This window comes from Moschus berezovskii, chromosome X, assembly GCF_049115385.1.
Source record: "Moschus berezovskii isolate FMDL1 chromosome X, NW_MosBer_1.0, whole genome shotgun sequence".
Lineage (NCBI taxonomy): Eukaryota > Metazoa > Chordata > Mammalia > Artiodactyla > Moschidae > Moschus > Moschus berezovskii.
In genome coordinates this window covers 114,992,551-115,012,755 of record NC_142488.1, presented here as the reverse complement: position 1 = coordinate 115,012,755, position 20,205 = coordinate 114,992,551, and the positions used below count along the sequence as shown (strand labels likewise).

The 20,205-nt window shown below is 40.3% G+C and overlaps 1 protein-coding gene across 1 annotated transcript in view; it reads left to right on the top strand.

The window, feature by feature from the left end:
- Positions 1 to 20,205, top strand: part of TENM1 (teneurin transmembrane protein 1) — a 448,997-nt gene that overhangs the window by 269,806 nt on the left and 158,986 nt on the right. The window contains exon 13 of the mRNA XM_088834344.1: positions 10,912 to 11,031. Within this exon, the coding sequence (XP_088690470.1) occupies positions 10,912 to 11,031 (120 nt within the window). The remainder of the gene's footprint in view (positions 1 to 10,911; positions 11,032 to 20,205) is intronic.

Here is a 20,205-nt window from a genome sequence, read left to right as displayed (position 1 = left end):
CTGGGGAGATGACACTAGAGCTGAGACCTCATAGCATTCATCTATATGTTAGTTGATTGTGACATGAACATTTCCTGCCACCTGGACCCTTATGCAGTAGTCTATCACACAATCCAGAGCCTGGCTGTCACTTGTAGGGGTCCACTGAATCAGGATCCTGTGGCATTGTGTGAAACAGAAAGGGAGAACAAAGCTTTCTCAAGGAATTACTACACACTGGTTACTGTACCAGGTTTTCCTAATAAGTGGATGGGGTGCCTGTCCTCTAGGAGTACATTGAGAAAAGCTGACTACTTAAGACAAACTGAATAGCCTCCAGAAAGAGAAATCAGCAACAGTCTATGGCCATACCACCTTGAACGCACCTGGTCTCGTCTGATCTCGGAAGCTAAGCAGGGTCGGGCCTGGTTAGTACTTGGATGGGAGAAATCAGCAACAGCCATTGACCATTGAGTTATGAAAAGGAAAAAAAAAAGCAGATCTTCATCCATTAGTGTTTGACCCTAAAAGAAATAAAATATATAGAAACTTTGTCCTGATTTGGAATTATGAAAAAGAAGAGATGAGAAAACCTTATATTTTAGAATATTTACAAGAAATGCAATGTTATTGCAATATTAAAGCATTCATTGAGGACTTCCTTGGTGGGCTTCCCTGGTGACTCAGATGGTAAAGAATTTGCCTGCAATACAGAATACCCAGGTTTGATCCCTGGGTCGGGAAGATCCCCCAGAGAAAGGAATGGCAACCCACTCCAGTATTCTTGCCTGGAGAATCCCATGGACAGAGGAGCATGGCAGGCTACAGTCCATGGGGTCACAAAGAATTGGACACGATCGAGTGACTAACACTTTCAGTTTCACTTGGTGGTCCAATGGTAAGGAATCTGCCTTGCCAGTGCAGGGGACATGGGGTTGATCCCTGCTCTGGGAAGATCCCACATGCCTAGGAGCAACTAATCCTACACTACAACTACTGAAACCTGTGTACCCTAAAGCCCATGCTCTGCAACGAGAGAAACCACTGCAATGAGAAGCCAGTGCACCTCAACTAGTAGCTCCCACTCCACTCACTGCAACTAGAGAAAGCCTGGGTACAGTAACAAAGACCCAACACAGCCAAATATAAATAAATTAAAATTTAAAAAGCATTCACTGAATTAACATTCACAGAAGGTCTGTGACATAATCATTCGTAATTTTACTGAGGAACAAATTTGAATCCATATGTTTTGTGTTTAACTTTTTCATGAATCTTAGTAGTTAAGGACCTCCAAGTCTACTTATGGCAAATCTGTGTGTATTTTTAATTTTAAGAATATGAAAGACATTATACAAGTTACACAACTAGGGGTTGGTAAACACACAATGCAACAGTTGCTGAATAAATTGAATAAACTAACGACTGAGGAAATCTCTTTCTAAAGCATCAGCACCTGCCAATGTCTGTATTCACCTTTCTTTCTAAAGGGAGGCACTGCACATAACCTGCCGACATTTGGAAAAGGAACCCAAGAGTGGTTTGGCTCTGCCGTGATCCCTTGTGATTCTGTCTTCCCACATTACTTTTCCTAAGCAACCTCCTTTGCTTATCACTTGTGTAGTTGATGTCCCAAGTGAGAAGTTAGATTGTCGCTACTTGCTAATAAAGCACTTTGATCTCCTTTATGTGAAAGGTGTTACACGTGTGAAGACGGGAACTCCTGATTGTTCAGTGAACTATTTTATCTAATGCTAAAGTTCAGGAAACACATGTTCAAGACACATTTTAAAAATTACAAAGTGCTGAAGGCTTCAAGATTTATAGTGCTGACTAGCTCTTGAAATCAGCAGTCAACACCTAAAGGTACCAAAAAAGAAAGAATGTGTGACTTTCACTTCTTTGCAAGTTCTTGAGCAAAGAAATCCAAGCACAAATCTTTAAAAAGCTGTTCAATTGGTTACTTGTGATATTTTGAAATTCAGATGTTCTGAGGTACTTAATAACAGTTATTAGTAATGCACAGTAGCTGTCTACAGCTTATCTCAGTGTGAATAGGTGTTTTCTAATATTTTATCTATCTTACTGCGAAATTAAGATTGAAAGGCTCAAATCCTTAGTACCTACTTCTCAGCCATATGATCTGCGTGAAGTGACTTTAGCTGGTTCTGTCATCTAAACTTGTCCCTGGAGAGGGCAGAGTAAATGCTAGTTTATGGAGAAAGAACAAATGATACCGTGTGGCACATCCACTATACACCCTGAACGTGGAAAGTGCTCAACAGTTGGTAAAGGTCTACTAAGTAGTGATGTCCTATGGATAGCACCATCTTTGTGGGTGAGCACTTCCTTTTCCTCTGTAGCCACATCATTTACCTCTTCTCTTAAAAAGGGCTTAGTCCCTTGAGAGTCCAGGTCAAAAGACCTCTGCCAATTCTGCCAATTAATAGCTGTATTATCTTAAGATCCATTTCCTCATTTTTTAAAACAGGCTATTAGTCGCACCTACTCAGGGTTATATTGATGGTAAATGAAATAAAATAAGGAAAGTGCCTGGCATGGTACCTGACTCATAGTAAGTGCTTAATGAATGTCTTATTTATATAAATACATATATTCATATTCTATATTTGTGTATATAATATTCAAATATATATATATACACACATATCAGGGTACATAATATAATTTGAAAGGTCAAGTTCAAAAGGCAATCACTTTACTGGGTTATTTTATTGTTCCAGTATCTTCATGAGCTGATTAGTAATAAGGGAGGGAAGAACTATTAGTCTCACTTTCCATAGCGAACAAACGAGGCTGAGAGTAATTCCATCTCTTAGGAAAAGTCACATCGATGATTATTAACAAGCCAGAGCTAGCACTGGGGTGGACAAAGGTAGACCACACTTTTTCCTCCTGGAGGGAAGAGTAATCCATGGCCAAGCTATAGCCAACAAGACATACTTGCCCTGTATTTAATGACTATCCATTATTTGAAGGGCAGATTCACAGAGAAATGACAGGAAAGGTTAATGAGGTTAATAAAACCCCATCAGGCTGATTACAAAGATAAAACCATTTGAGTAATGTATAAAACAAGCAAAAAACAAACCAACCAAAAAAATAAAATAAAACGAGATTATTCAAGGGTTGCAAGGGCTTCCAGGACACATATTTCAGGATTCAAATTCTGTACAAAAATAATCATGTGTCTAAATGAGGCAAACCGGTACTTTCACAGTCCTAAAAAATGTGACTGTGTCGTCAGTTTTCTTATTGCTTCAAAACACTTGATCTTTTTCCCATTACTTTCGGGATTTCAGGCATCCAAAGCAAGCCTACTTTTGACAAGCAATTACCAGGGCAGATAGGAAAATAGCCACCCTACCTCAGGGGGAGTGCCCCCATTTTGTTTTACTTGAAACATCACTAGCCATGAGGAAAACAATTCTGCTTAAAAAACTATCTGCATTTTCAATAGCACCACCTTTCCCAAAGTCCTGGAATGTTGATGGGTAATGCTCCTACCTAGCTGCTTTTAATGTTACCCAGTTAGTAGGTATTATTTATTTGGGCTATTGACCAACTGCATAGGATTAAATCAGCCAATTCTATTTAAGTGAAAACTAATGAGATTTTACTGGGTTATATGAACATTCACTGCATTCACATTTTCAGAACATGAAAACAGGTTTATGCTGTAACATTACATGTTTTCATGGCGCTGTACCAGCTTAGATAACTTATATCAAAAAATCAGTATGTGATATGTGGAAACCCCCAGATACCCAAATATTAGAACCTTCAAATGTATGTGAGTTATGAAATACCAAATTGTAATTACATGGTTGTAGATAAAGGAAAAATGGGGTTAGTGTTCATAAATTAAGTATTTGAGGAGGACTATTCATTCATCCTTCCCAATCACAGGGGTACTATTTAATTCCCTGAAGTAGTCAATTATCAAACAAAACCCTCATGATGAAGTCATAATTCACAATTGAGAATGCTGGCTTGCTGGCTTCTAATAAATGAACTGTAAGACATCTATCTGTCACACAGGAACCTCAAAGTGGTCTCTGAAACACTTGAAGTGGTGCTGTGGGATAGGTTGGAAATATTTTGCAACTTCACATAAAGATATTTGAGCTGAAATTCGATGGAGCTTTCTTCAGCACAAGCTATGTACACACGGCACTAGGAAGGACACAGAAGAAAATCACACTGTCCTTGCCCTGGAGTGACTATCTAATAAGAAAGACAGACCTATAACTCCTATCCAAGATAGGCTATGACATGTGCAATAAGGATTTGGCGCTGAGAAAAATGAAAGTGAAAGTCGCTCAGTAGTGTCCGACTCTTTGCAACCCCATGGACTATAGTCCATGCAGTCCATGGGATTCTCCAGGCCAGAATACTGGAGTGGGTAGCCTTTCCCTTCTCCAGGGAATCTTCCCAACCCAGGAATCAAACCCAGGTCTCCCACATTGTGGGCAGATTCTTTACCAACTGAGCTCTCAGGGAAGCCCAAATATAAAATCCTTTATTCATTGTGTGCTGCCATGGATACGAGGGCATCATTAGCCCTTTGTCCCAACCGCTCAGAGGTATTCGTGTTCTAGGAGGGCCCCCCCAGAAGCAGCAGTCATTTAGCCCAAATGACACAATCTACAGCTGTGGAACCTTACGATATAATAAGCCTGCGGAGAAGATGTCAGGAGAACCATTAAACTATGCCTCACAGGCAGCAGGTTTCTGTCCCTTGGAGACTTGAGCCAACTGACAACTCATAGAAGAATTTACAAGGCACGATTCCAATGCCAGTGAGCAGAGGATCCACGTGGCCTCTCCCAGCCCAGCCCTTTACAATGCTGTCTCTTGACCAGAGCTGTCAGCTGTGGAAAGGATTTCATCTGTTCCTGTGGAAAAAACAACCTCACCTGCCCACCTGCTGCCGGGAACCCCCACTGGCCAGGTCCTTGACTTGGGACGTTACCCTTCAAAGGCTGATTATGCTCCTGCTGGCAGCAAAAGCAAATAGCTCTAACTTCCCGAGCCCTTCAGCCTCATTTTCCTTATGAAAGATTTTAATCAGAAATACAATGCAGTAAATTACATCTTCTTTCAGCAATTTAGTTTTCAGCGTTGTTTTTCAAACCAACTTCTGTGCTTGAGGTTAATGTTTTCGCCTGAGGTGTTGAATGAATATTGGAAATTTGACATTGAAGACAAAAGGCAACAAATAAGGGAAAAGGAAAATGGAACCCAGAGTTTATTGAAGGCTAGGGATAATTTGACTATGCCACGAAAATAGCAAATACAGAATGAATTAGACCCTTTGCATCAGAACTGTCTAACAAGCAGCTTGTTAGTTCAATAAGGCTCTCAGTAAAGTGTATTCTGACTTAAATTTCCCAAGATGCCCTGTTCTTCAAACCAAACTCCCAACATCTAGAGGATTCAGCATTTAGTTAAAGGGAGAAGCAGTTCCTTTGAGGTTGCTGCTTTAGCATAGTGACAGCAGGTAGACAGCTTGGCAGCAGTCTGTATTCTCCAGAGAGCAAGAAAAGAGATACTTGTGAGGGGTGATCTTCCCCATACGTGTTTTTAAAGTCACTTTGGACATGTTCATCCAAGTTCAAGTTATCTTGCTGTAACCCACGACAGCAGGGAGAGGTTTTTAAAGTTTGAAGCAGAGTCTTCCTTCAACTCTGAATCAAAGAACAAGAGCCCCAGGGAAAGACGAAAAGCATGCAGCACCTGCCTCTAAGAGTACACACACACACACACACACACACAAAACACAGAAGACAGTCACACTGGGCACATACATGCTATGCACATGTGCAGTGACAGCTTCATGACAGTTCAGACAGTAATTTCTGGTGTCTCATTTCAAAGATTCAGAAGAGTTCCGAGTATTATTTAATTGAAAAAGTTTCAGAAAAAGGTCCTTGAAAGATTAGGACTCACATCGAGGGTTGTTTTCATGTGGCAAAAATTTAAGAGTTCAAAACGTTTCCTTAGAACAGACCAAGGACAGGCCAAGGATGACTGCCTCATTTAAAGGGTGATTTGAAGAAGCTGGGGGTTTCCCTGGTGGCTGAGACAGTAAAGAATCTGCCTGCAGTGCAGGAGACACGGATTCGATCCTGGAGTCGGGAAGATCCCCTCGAGGAGGAAATGGCAACCCACTCCAGTATTCTTGCTTGGAGGATCCCATGAACAAAGGAGCTGGCAGGCTACAGTCCATGGGGTCGCAAAGAGTCAGACTTAACTGAGCAACTAACACTTTCACTTTCAGTTTTTGAAGAAACTGGAGAGGAAACACGGAGGCAATGCAATGCACAGGACAGAAAACACAGAAAGTAGGATTCTGGGGTTACCAAAGTCAGACCCCAGGCATACCCACCTCACTGCTTCAGCAAGGATCTAATCTAGGAAAAAGATGAATTATTCAGGCCGCCTTGGATATGAGAAGCATACACAAACAGATTATACACATGAGGGAGAAACTACATTTTGGTGGCTGTGTAAGTCAGGAAAAATAAAACAGATACAAGGCTACCGTCCACAATTATGAAGAAAATTGAGTTTAGAAGCTGGGAGAGCACAAAATGGCAGTTGAGCTGTACGAAGTGGCACAACACACTATATTTGCCAAGAGTATATCTGGAGTTCCCTACGGGCCATCTGGAGCTGCAGCAACCTGGGAAAGTGAGCAGATTCAAGAGCATTCGTTCTGAAATGGAGAGTTTGCCTGAAAAGATTTTTTCCTAGGTTTCTGCCTGCAGTGCCAGTCCAAATTACTGCCAATTAAAAAAGAATGCTTTAATACTGTCCTGAAATTTAGACAATTTATACTGATGCAGGATGACTGATTTGGCCAAAGATTATAGTAAGTACTAGTAATCCAGGAATAAAAAGAGCTAAGAGTTATTCTTGTGAAAAACGGATGACATGGAGTGTGTAAATAATGGGAGCAAATGCAGCAAGATACAGGGAATCTTAGAACATTTAAAGTCTAATACATTACAAAGAGAGTTCAGTGCTGATAAATGTGGAATAATAAGTTTTATGGGGCTTTATCATATGCTGTAAGTTCGTGTGGGTCATAAAATATGAGGAATAAAAAAAGTAGGGGAGTTGAAAGACAAGTCTGCACATTATTTATGAATGATGAAGAGTGAAATGAATGAGAAGAAGAACAGGTAGACAATGTCTGGAATAATGATGACTTTGATGAGTCATTATCACACAAATCTGTGTGCTTCATAAAATATGAGGAATATTAAAGAGCAGAGGAGTCAAAAGACAAGTCTACTCAGAATGAGATACAGAATGAAGGCAGAGAGGAATAGAAGAGAAATGCACAGAATAATGATAACTTTTATGAGACTTTCACTCACCAGCCTGGATCCTTCATAAATATAAGCTGTACAGAAAATAAAAGAACAGCAAAGAGAGCAGACAGGCCTGTGTCTGTCGTAAAATATGGGCAAATAATGTCAACTAGACTTGACAAAATAAAAACAAAAATAATTGAACCTAGTCCAGCTGTGGGAAGACACACTATATAGATTAATGTGAACAAACAAAAAAAGCGAGTGTAGAATTGTCTTGCCAATAGGGAATCAGCAACCACCTAGGAAGGCATCATTGCTGAGAAGCCCACCTTGCTAACTGGGAAAGCCTTGGCAAGTTCACAAATACCCTCATCACACTCTCCAAAAAACCATCAGCACGTAGACTCAGGAGGCAATGCTGTACTGATTTTCTTTTTTTTTTTTTTCCTTGCTGATTATCCATTTTATGTTATTTTATTTTTTTTTATATCTAAAAAAGAATTTTATTAAAAAAGCACAAATGCAAAGAAATGAACAGAGGAAAATTTATGCGTCGAACCTGGACTGGTCACTTATGATAATATACATGCTACAATTCCATTCTCTCCAATCATTCCACCTTCACCCTCTCCCACAGAGTCCCAAAGACTGTTCTAAATGCCTATGTCTCTTTTGCAGTCTCTTATACAGGGTTCAGGTTACCATTTTTCTAAATTCCATATATATGCGTTAATATACGGTATTGATGTTCTTCTTTCTGGCTTACTTCACTCTGTATAATTGGCTCCAATTTCATCCACCTCATTAAAACTGATTCAAATGCATTCTTTTTGATGGCTGAGAAATACTCCATTGTGTATATGTACCAAAGCTTTCTTATCCATTCATCTGCAGATGGACATCTAGGTTGCTTCCATGTCCTGGCTATTATAAACAGTGCTGCAATGAACATTGGAATTGAAAGAGACACATGTACTCCAATGTTCATTGTACTGATTTTCAAATGGAGGTGGCCTCACAAACGTACCTCTATTCTCAGCCCCTCTGGCTCCAATCCGTATGTAGTTTGCAGGAGATTTTCTCAGCTGGTTTCTACTTAATCTATACCTAGTTTGTCAAATTTTGGTTTGTAAAGATTTTCAAAGGGTTACTGTATAAAACTAAAGACATCCTTCTCTTTTCATTTCTTATTACACTGGACTTAAAACCAGGGACCAGAGCTATCAGAATTAATTCAAAATCCAGAATTCAGTGCCTTTCAACTGCCTTCTCTATTAGAAAAAAATGGGATTTCAAGATCTCAAAATTTCAAAATCTCCTCAAAAAGGAACTAGAGGAATCAGATAAGGCAAAGCAAGTGCCAATGTTCCATTTGCATGCCATTCAGAATCATTATTTACAGAATTCATAAGATGGGCAGCTCACTGGAAAGAGGAAAGTCACTGATTCAGGTCAGAACTAGGAATGTTGGCCTGAAGAGGTCAATAAAAGCGCTAATAGCATCAATTATACTAGCTTAACTTTGTTGTTGTTGTTTAGTTGCTAAGTCATGTCTGATTCCTTTGCAACCCCATAGACTGTAGCCCACCAGGCTCCTCTATCCATGGTTTTTCCCAGACAAGAACACTGGAGTGGGGTGCCATGCCCTCCTCCAGGGGATCTTCGTGACCCAGGCATCAAACCTGCATCTCCTGCATTGGCAGGCAGATTTTTTACCACTGAGCCACCTGGGAAGCCCTGCTTAGCTTTGTGCTGTATTTAGTGGCTTATAGTTTGCATTGGGGGAAAGCTTTAGATGATGCAGGAAGCATCCTATTAGTATAACTTCTATACCAGTTCCTCTGATTGCAATATTTTAATAGTGATGTTTATTGGCTCTAACATATAACACAAGCTTTGGCTGGTAATCGTCCTTTGCTTTCTCGGGGTATTTTTTTCTCTCTTGAATGAGCTTTTGTGGCCGAGAGCTTTTAGATGCATTGTCTTGATTTGCTGATTCAAAGAATATATAATACCAGGGTGAAATTATTATGATTACTTTGGAAAAGTCATGTTTGCCCAAATAATATGGCCCCTTTTAATCCAAGATTGAGCTTGCCTGGATACCCTGAATTTCGCTTTGTGAAAAAAAAATTATATTGATGCCCTAGGAAAAAATCATTGCTCTTGCCCAACCTTCTTCAACCCTACTAGCTCCAGCTATAAGATGCACATTCTAGAGACTTCTTCCTCCCCACTGCCCTGGTAATGACAGAGAAGTGAATACTCCATGCTTGTGGGTTGCCCATGAGCCCTCTTCTTAACTGCCAAGCTCCTAAACTTTGTTACAACTTGTTGGCCAGGCTAGACCTGAAAGTCTACTTGTTTTAGTGGACTGGGTCCCTGGGGGCCAGCACTATTAAGGGCTAGTCTAATGGAGTCCCCCTATTTGGCAAGGATGAAACTCATTTGTTCAAAGGGAAAATCTCCTGAAATATTTCATTTCACTCAGGTCAGAGAAACAGGGTCCATATATCGCCAGGGACAATTTAAATGTTAAAATTCATCCAATTAAGTCTGCTTTGTTAAAATTATTTTTCCAATAAAAACAATTTGGCAATATGTATTTAGGGCCTAAAAAATGTTCACACCTATGTATATAAATACATAGAAAATGCACTCAACACAATGTTACTGATGATTGCCTCTGGGGAAAAGACTAGGAACAACAGGAGGGGGGTGGTCAGCAGGGACTTTAATCATATCTACAGTGTATTTAGGTATTAACTAATTTTAGTTTTTATTAATTTTAATAAGAGAAAAGTATCTTTCCACAACTAGGACTACCTCCCAAGGAAATAATAAGAAACTCAATGTAGAAAAAATAAGAAACAACTAAATATCCTAAAACAGGGGCTGTATTAAACAAGAAATACTGTTTTAGGGCTATATCATATAATAACAAAATGATATATTAAGGAATTTCTAATTATATTGGACAACGTTAATAATATACCTTCCGCTGTGTTTAGTTGCTGAGTTGTGTCCGACTCATTGCGACTCTATGGACTGTAGCCCACCAGGCTGCTCTATCCATGGGGATTCTCCAGGCAAGTGTAATGGAGTGGATTGCCATGCCCTCCTCCAGGAGATTTTCTCAACCCAGAGATCAAGCCCAGGTCTCCCGCATTGCAGGCGATTCTTTACCATCTGAGCCACCAGGGAAGCCCAAGAATATTGGGGTGGGTTGCCTATCCTTTCTCCAGAGGATCTTCCCGACCCAGGAATCGAACTGGGGTCTCCTGCATTGTAAAGGCGGATCTCCTGGTAAAGGCAGATTCTTTACCAGCTGAGCTACCCAGGAAGCCCTAATGATCTACTATCAACATTAAAATATCAGGATTCAGAACTATGCCAAGTATAATCCCAATTTATATTGGTAAAAAAGATATGCACACCCTCACCAAAATATTATAAGTGACTACCCATTGGTGAAATTATTGTTTTCTTTGTTATGCTTAACTGTGTTTTCTGTAGTTTCTCCAACTTGGCTTCTAGAATCTAGTTTCAGCATGCTTTTATATTTGTCTTTCATCTTGTGTTGCAGGCGTGCTTGTGTGATTCGAGGCCAAGTGGCGGCTATAGATGGAACCCCTCTAGTAGGGGTGAATGTTAGTTTCTTGCACCACAGTGATTATGGATTTACCATCAGCCGGCAAGATGGAAGGTAGGTCAATGTTGTTTCTGATCACTGTGAGGGCCCAATACTGACTTCTAGCCATGAGTCAAACCAGCGCTCAAATGATGCAGGCTTCATAAGCCTATGATGTATCTAAAAGTCATTGGTGCTATTTCCTCTATTCCCCATCTAAATCAAACCAAATTTCTCTTCTAAACCTGCACTATTACTCTCAAGTCTTCTTGAAACCCTAGCCATTTGGAAAGTTTTCTAGCCTTTATCTAGTTCCATTTATAAATCCAGCATCAAAATCCAGTGAGATGATGCAGATAATAAAGTATTGTACACATAGGCTGTTCTTCCACGATAGTCTCAATATAGTTCTGAAATAAAGCTGTCCAAAAGGTTTATTCCAAAGGTATACAATTCAACCACATTAAGACATTTAAAAAAAAAATGTGTCCTGTCTATTTTACTAGTGGCTGTACTGGATCAATGAGCATGGGCAGCTTAATCAATTCCCCTTGATGTCCATGTAACCATAGTGATTAACCTTAAGCACCAATCAGCAAGCTGCTCTCTAAGGGCTTCCCCAGGTTCTCTGAGACCTGGGAAGCAAGACCACTAGTTAAATCTTCTCCCCCTGGAAAAGGATTTGTTCACAAAAACATTTTTGTTGCCATCATTTAGGTAGATGTTTATTCAGAATATTTGTCGATAGGCCTGTGTGACCAGCTTAAAGATACCTATTTATGATTCTCAGGAACACTGTAATGATGACTTTGAGGTACCCTAGTCTCCAGGGACTACCCTTAAAATGCCCTACTCATAACAAGTCGCTTCAGTACTCACATAAAGAGACCTGTTGCTTTGAAGCTTTATCACAGTGTGAGAGACTTATCTCATTTCAAGAACCTAAAGTCAAACTTTATTTTTAGTCCTAACCACTTCAGAATTGTTAATGGTTCAACATGGGCTATGCTGAATTTATCTTTTCAACTGCCTCTCAAAAAAAGGCTTATAGAAATAGTTAGAGAAATAGTCAGGAAGAGTTTTAACCTACTTAAGAAAAATTGTATTTAAGACTTTAGGAAATTATATGAATTATTTGGATGTAAATTGTACTGCTAATTATTAATGAGCCATCTATTCATTATAACAAGCTCAGCAGAACTACTCTGGGAGCAGCTAGTCTGAATATATATATCTATATACACACACACATATATATGCAATATAAAACTATATTTCCATTCAAATATTCTATAATCAGAGCTCTCTACTAATTCAAATGGACTTTTCTCTCAGTTAGATTGAATGATGGAATTTTGGTAGTTCATGCACCAGTAGCTGGTACACAAAGCTGGTCTCTCCCTCTCCAGCATTTCAACCATGTGCCAGAAATTTAGAAATGGAGATCATTTCTTTAAATAGAATATGCCTTCAGGGACATTTGGCTTCCCATGGAGAAATGATGGGGCCTCAGTGTTTTAGCTAGTATATAAAGGTTTCAATGAATTATTTGATATTCAGACAAGAACTTAAAAGAAATGTGATGTCTAAAAAGACTATAAATTTGTTTCCAGTTTACAGAAAGCATTAAAGAGGGACCATTTGTGTTGTTATTTTTGTGGTTTCAGTCTTAAGTAAAATTCCAAGACCTTCCTCCTTCGAGTTCACTGTGAGAACTAGGTTTATATAGATGGCAGATTCTAGTCAGAGTCCCCTCTGGCAGTAACTCTTCCCTCAGGCTCCACTAAGGGTGTAAAGACTCAAAATATGTGCCCCAAATGCCAACCATACTGTCCCACTGTCGTCTCTTGGACATAAAATGACAAAGTGATGAGAGTTTCCATTTAGGTGTCTCTGCTGGTTGCTACCTCAGACTGAGTTATATACATTTCAAAAGTAGAATATCATAGGGAAACTATAGCTCTTCCTCAATTTGTAATGGGCTTACATCCCAATAAACCCATCATAAGTTGAAAGTATTTTAAGTTGAAAATGCATTTAATACACCTAACTTACTGAACATCACAGCTTAGCCTCAGTTCAGTTCAGTAGCTCAGTCGTGTCCGACTCTCCGCGACCCCATGAATCACAGCACGCCAGGCCTCCCTGTCCATCACCAACTCCCGGAGTTCACTCAAACTCATGTCCACAGAGTCGGTGATGCCATCCAGCCACCTCATTCTCTGTCATCCCCTTCTCCTCCCGCCCCCAACCTTTCCCAGCATCAGAGTCTTTTCCAGTGAGTCAACTCGTCGCATGAGGTGGCCAAAGTATTGCAGTTTCAGCTTTAGCATCAGTCCTTCCAATGAACACCCAGGATTGATCTCCTTTAGAAAGGACTGGTTTGACCTCCTTGCAGTCCAAGGGACTCTCAAGAGTCTTCTCCAACACCACAGTTCAAAAGCATCAATTCTTCGGCCATCAGCTTTCTTCACAGTCCAACTCTCACATCCATACATGACCACGGGAAAAACCATAGCCTTGACTAGACGGACCTTTGTTGGCAAAGTAATGTCTCTGCTTTTTAATATGCTATCAAGGTTGGTCATAACTTTCCTTCCAAGGAGTAAGTGTCTTTTAATTTCATGGCTGCAATCACCATCTGCAGTGATTTTGGAGCCCCCCAAAATAAAGTCTGACGCTGTTTCCACTGTTTTTCCATCTATTTCCCATGAAATGATAGTACCAGATGCCATGATCTTTGTTTTCTGAATGTTGAGCTTCAAGCCAACCTTTTCACTCTCCTCTTTCACTTTCATCAAGAGGCTTTTGAGTTCCTCTTCACTTTCTGCCATAAGAGTAGTGTCATCTGCATATCTGAAGTTATTGATATTTCTCCCGGCAATCTTGATTCTAGCTTGTGCTTCTTCCAGCCCAGCGTTCCTCATGATGTACTCTGCATAGAAGGTAAATAAGCAAGGTGACAATATACAGCCTTGACGTACTCCTTTTCCTATTTGGAACCAGTCTGTTGTTCCATGTACAGTTCTGACTGTTGCTTCCTGACCTGCATACAGGTTTCTCAAGAGGCAGGTCAGGTGGTCTGGGATTCCCATCGCTTTCAGAATTTTCCATAGTTGATTGTGATCCACACAGTCAAAGGCTTTGGCATAGTCAATGAAGCAGAAATAGATGTTTTTCTGAAACTCTCTGGCTTTCTCCATGATCCAGTGGATGTTGGCAATTTGATCTCTGGTTCCTCTGCCTTTTCTAAAACCTGCTTGAACATCTGGGAGTTCATGGTTCATATATTGCTGAAGCCTGGCCTAGAGAATTTTGAGCATGACTTTACTAGCGTGTGAGATGAGTGCAATTGTGCGGTAGTTTGAGCATTCTTTGGCATTGCCTTTCTTTGGGATTGGAATGAAGACTGACCTTTTCCAGTCCTGTGGCCACTGCTGAGTTTTCCAAATTTGCTGGCATATTGAGTGCAGCACTTTCACAGTATCATCTTTCAAGATTTGAAATAGCTCAACTGGAATTCCATCACCTCCACTAGCTTTGTTCATAGTGATGCTTTGTAAGGCCCACTAGACTTCACATTCCAAGATGTCTGGCTCTAGGTCAGTGATCACGTTATCGTGACTATCTTGGTGTGAAGATCTTTTTTGTACAGTTCTTCTGTGTATTGTTGCTACCTCTTCTTAATATCTTCTGCTTCTGTTAGGTCCATACCATTTCTGTCCTTTATCGAGCCCATCTTTGCATGAAATGTTCCCTTGGAATCTCTAATTTTCTTGAAGAGATCTTTTGTTTTTCCTATTCTGTTGTTTTCCTCTATTTCTTTGCATTGATCGCTGAGGAAGGCTTTCTTATCTCTCCTTGCTATTCTTTGGAACTCTGCATTCAGATGCTTATATCTTTCCTTTTCTCCTTTGCTTTTCGCTTCTCTTCTTTTCACAGCTATTTGTAAGGCCTCCTCAGACAGCCTAGACTTCCTTAAATGTGCTCAGAACATTTCGATTAGCTTACAGTTGGGCAATATTTATGTAACATGAAGCCTGTTAGAATAGTGTTGAATATTTCATGTAATTGATTGAATATGGCACTGAAAGTGAAAAACAGACTGGTTGTGTGGGTACAGAAGAGTTGTAAGCAAATGGTTATTTACCCTCAAAATCATGTGACCAACAGAGCTGCAGCTCACAGCACTGCCCAGCATCACGAGAGAGTTTCTATCCCATATCGCTAGCTCAGGAAAAGATCAAAGTATGGTTTCTGCTGAATGCATATTGCTTTTGCACCATCATCAGGTTGAAAAAGTCAAACCCATGTAACTCAGGAACCTTCTATATGCCTGAAGGCAAAAGGATTGTAGAAAGGTTGAGGTTAGCATTTAGTTACCTAGTAGTGATTCATGGGGTCGCAAAGAGTCGGACACGACTGAGCGACTGAACTGAACTGAACTGAGACAGTCTGTGATATGCAAGGTGCTGAAAAGTTCTGGCTTTCTGCCTCCACATGTCAATCTCACCTGTCTGCCACTGTGCCTGTTGTTCCCACCAATGGTATCACTGCTTTGGGTTAACACACCGACTCTTTCAAAGTCCCTGTTACATGTAGATGTGTTATTGGGACTGTAGAACTAATTGACAACTTTCCCTAGGAAATAGGAAAAGTCCAGGTCATAGGAACAAAGTGAAGCAGAAGGAAGGATAGGAGTGGAAGATGGGTGGTCTCTAAAAGTAAGAAGAGATCTCCTATGCAGATTAGGAAAGGCCAGAGTAGCAGAAAATGAAAAACAGCAATTCTAAAGGAAAGATGAATATGTACCAGTATCTACTGTATTCTTTGTCATACATGTTATTCTATTTCCCCTTCACAACAGCTTTATGAGGCAGGAATCATTATTATCATCCTCCCTATTTTGCAGAGGAGGAAACTTATCCAAATTAACACAGCTAATAAGGACAGAGCCAAAAGTTTAACCCAAGGAATCTGGCTCTTATCTTTTGTGATTTGCCACACTCAACTTAGATACATAACAGGTTCTCATATAAATAGTTCAGCCAGTGATAAACAAAATAGGTGAAGAGGTGACATTCTTAGAAGATTCTTGGGAACATTAAAGGTCTTGAGAATTTTGTTTGGAAGACTTTGGAAGATGAAGAAAGGGTTTCCTCTGATTCCCCTCAAGGTAAGAGTTTGTTCATTTTTGGATACCGTAAGGCAGACATAAACATTTTACATAAGCCACAGGAGTCTTCTACCTATGGATAGGACTAGTCTTATTGTAGATTGACAACAGTCTCCAAACAAATATGTCCTTTCCCTTCGGTGTTTTATGCTCACTGTCACATGACTTTATAACTTGTTCTTAATGACCCATGCCAATGGAGACCATTTGTGATGGGGGAACCCCAAAGGAATGAATTATTCACAGAGCATTCTACTGGGTCTTGCAGTAGTGTTAGCTATAGACAGTGATTATTATATGTAATATCTAGGTGGGAAGAGGAGAAACAGAATCTCTGTGTGTGTGCACATGCATATATGGACATATATATGTAGATGTATATATTTGTTGTCATTCAGTCGCTAAGTTGTGCCCAACTCTTTGCGACCCCATAAACTGCAGCACTCCAGGCTCCTCTGTCCTCCACTATCTCCCAGAGTTTGCTCAAATTCACATCCATTGCATCAGTGATGCTATCTAACCATCTCATCCTCTGCCACCCACTTCTCCTTTTGACTTCGATCTTTCCCAGCCATCAGAGTCTTTTCCAACAAGTTGGCTCTTTGCATCAGGTGGCCAAAGTGTTGGAGCTTCAGCATCAGTCTTTCCAATAAATATTCAGGGTTGATTTTCTTTAGGATGGACTGGTTTGATTTCCTTGCAGTCCAAAGGACTCTCAAAACTCTTCGCCAGCCCCACAGTTCAGAATTGTATACACACACACACACACACACATATATATACACAATACAGTTGGCCCTTGAACAACATGGGATTGAACTGCATGGGTCCATATACAGATTTTTTTTGATACATATGCATTATCATACTACATGATTTGCAGTTGATTGACTCCATGAATGTGAAACTTCAGATATAGAGGGCCAACTGTAAAGTTATAAGTGAATTTTCAGCTGTTCTTGGGGAGAGCCTAACCCCCACATCATTCAAGGGTTAGCTGCATATAGGGAGAGGAAGAGAGTGTTTCAAGAAATTGCAATGTGATTGTGGGGATTGGCAAGTCCAAAAATTGTAGGATACACTGCTGCTGCTGCTGCTGCTGCTGCTAAGTCGCTTGAGTTGTGTCCGACTCTGTGAAACCCCATAGACAGCAGCCCACCAGGCTCCTCTGTCCCTGGGTTTCTCCAGGAAAGAATACTGGAGTGGGTTGCCATTTCCTTCTCCGTAGGATACACTAGCAAACTGGAATCTCTTGGCAAGGAGTAGATGCTGCTCTACAGTCTTGAGGCAGAATTCCTTCTTCCTCGGAGAAACTTTAGTTTTGCTCTTTCAACTAATTGGATGAGGCCCTTCCACATTATCAAGGGTAATCCTCTTTACTTAAAGTCAGCTAATTGTAGATATTAACCACATCTACAATATACCTTCACAGCAACACCTAGATTAGTGTTTGATTAAATAACTGGGTACTAGAGCCCAACCAAATTGACACATCAGACTAACGCAACACAGGACACCTAGGGGCAGTTACCAGGAAAGCTTAAAAATCATTATCTGCTTATAAAGATAATAATAAAAAAAAACTGGCCTCGAGTTCATTTGAACTACAAGAGAAGACATCTGTAAATTTAATAGGGCAAAGTATCTGATTTGCGAAGAAAGTTAATATTTGTTAAGTCCCTACTATAAGCTTGGCCCTGAAGTCTTTATCTCATTTGCTCACTTGCAATAGTAGCTGAGTGATAGACCATATTAACCCATTTTACTCAGGAGGAAACTGAAGCTCCTGAAGGTTAAATAATTAGCCCAAAGACACAAAGTTAACATGGCAGAGCCAGGATAAAACCCCAGGTGTGTATGAAGCCAAAACCACATTTTTCTACAAAATAAGAAGCCTGCCCTCTCTACTTTGTCTTTCTAGAAGTAGAGAATAATTCTCAGGTATATATGTTCTTGTCTGGATAGCTTATTTTGGTTTTGTGTTTGCATTTGTTTTTGTTTTCAAATAAATCAGCAGTTCAATTTTAAGGAGTCAAGAGCTGAGGTTTGGGTGAAGCAAATAAACTTGCCCAAGGACACACTTAAATCAATGTAGAATGTGAACCAGAGAAAAGGTCTCTTGCCAAGTAATGTAGGATTTTCCCCCACTATGCTTGCCTTAAACTGCTCGTGTATTATCATGAATTCAGCCTCTCTGTCTTAAACCATAAGCCATTTGGGGTTTTCTTTTTTTAGTTCAAACCTAGATTATTTTCTATAGCTAATGCAGTTCTTCAAATCCTCTTTTTGGAAACTGCCTTAATATTACAGCAACTTGACTGAAAAAGCAACAATAAAAAATACAGTATTAGCTATCCTTTTTTTACTGTCCACTTATCTTTATCTGAAAGACTTCTGCAACAGGACACAATTGGTAAAACTATAATAAAATAAATGTCATATGAAGGGAGTGGTGAGATATGCATAATTAAGTCTGATTCCCTATCAGGGCATTTTACCATTGCAAAGTGTTTTAAGAAAGTTTTGTGTTTTTGTTTTTTTTTTAACACAAAGAATTGCTTATATCTCTCTCCTGTGGATGTAAGTTGCTTTGACTATTAAGGAGAATCCCATTGCCCTTTATTCATTTTTAAAATATGTTGTTGTTGTTTACTCCATAAATTGTGTCCTACTCTTTGTAACCCAATGGACTGCAGCATGCCAGGCTTCCCTGTCTTTCACTATCTCCTGGAGTTTGCTCAAACTCATGTCCATGGAGTCAGTGGTGGCATCCAACCATCTCATCCTCTGTAGTCCCCTTCTCCTCCTGCCCTCAACCTTTCCAAGCATCAGGATCTTTTCCAATGAGTCTGCTGTTTGCATCAGGTGGCCAAAGTATTGGAACTTCAGCTTTAGCATCATTCCTTCTAATGAATGTTCAGGGTTGATTTCCTTTAGGATTGACTGGTTTGATCTTGCTGTCCAAGGGACTCTCAAGAGTCTGCTCCAGCACCACAGTTTGAAAGCATCAGTTCTTAGGTGTTCCACCTTCTCACATCTGTACATGACTACTGGAAAGACCATAGCTTTGACTATAAGGACCTTTGTCAGCAAAGTGATGTCTCTGCTTTTTAACACAGTCTAGGTTTGTCATAGCTTTTCTTCCAAGGAGCAAGCGTCTTTTAATTTCATGGCTGCAGTCACCATCTGCAGTGATTTTGGAACAAAAAAAAAGAAAATCTTCTACTGTTTCCATTTTTTCCCCATTTACCATGAAGTGATGGGACCAGATGCTGCTGCTGTTGCTGTCGCTTCAGTCGTGTCCGACTCTGTACGACTCAGTAGACGGCAGCCTACCAGGCTCCCCCGTCCCTGGGATTCTCCAGGCAAGAACACTGGAGTGGGTTGCCATTGCCTTCTCCAGGACCAGATGCTATGATCGTAATTTTTTAAATGTTGAGTTTTAAGCCAGCTTTTTCACTCTCCTCTTTAACCCTCTTCAAGAGGCTCTTTAGTTCCTCTTCACTTTCTACCATTAGAGTGGTATCATCTGCATATCTGAGGTTGTTGGTATTTCTCTTGGCAGTCTTGATTCCAGCTTGTGATTCATCCAACTCAGCATTTCATATAATGTACTCTGCATCAGTTCAGTTCAGTTCAGTCACTCAGTCATGTCCAACTCTTTGTGACCTCATGAATCACAGCACACCAGACCTCCCTGTCCATCACCAACTCCCGGAGTTCACTCAAACTCATGTCCACTGAGTCAGTGATGCCATCCAGACATCTCATTCTCCGTCGTCCCCTTCTCCTCCTGCCCCCAATCCCTCCCAGCATCAGAGTCTTTTCCAGTAAGCCAACTCTTCGCATGAGGTGGCCAAAGTATTAGAGTCTCAGCTTTAGCATCAGTCATTCCAATGAACACCCAGGACTGATCTCCTTTAGAATGGACTGGTTGGATCTCCTTGCAGTCCAAGGGACTCTCAAGAGTAGAAGATAAATAAGTAACAATATACAGCCTTGATGCACTCCTTTCCCAATTTTGAACCAGTCCATTGTTCCATTTCCAGTTCTAACTGTTGCTTCTTGACCTA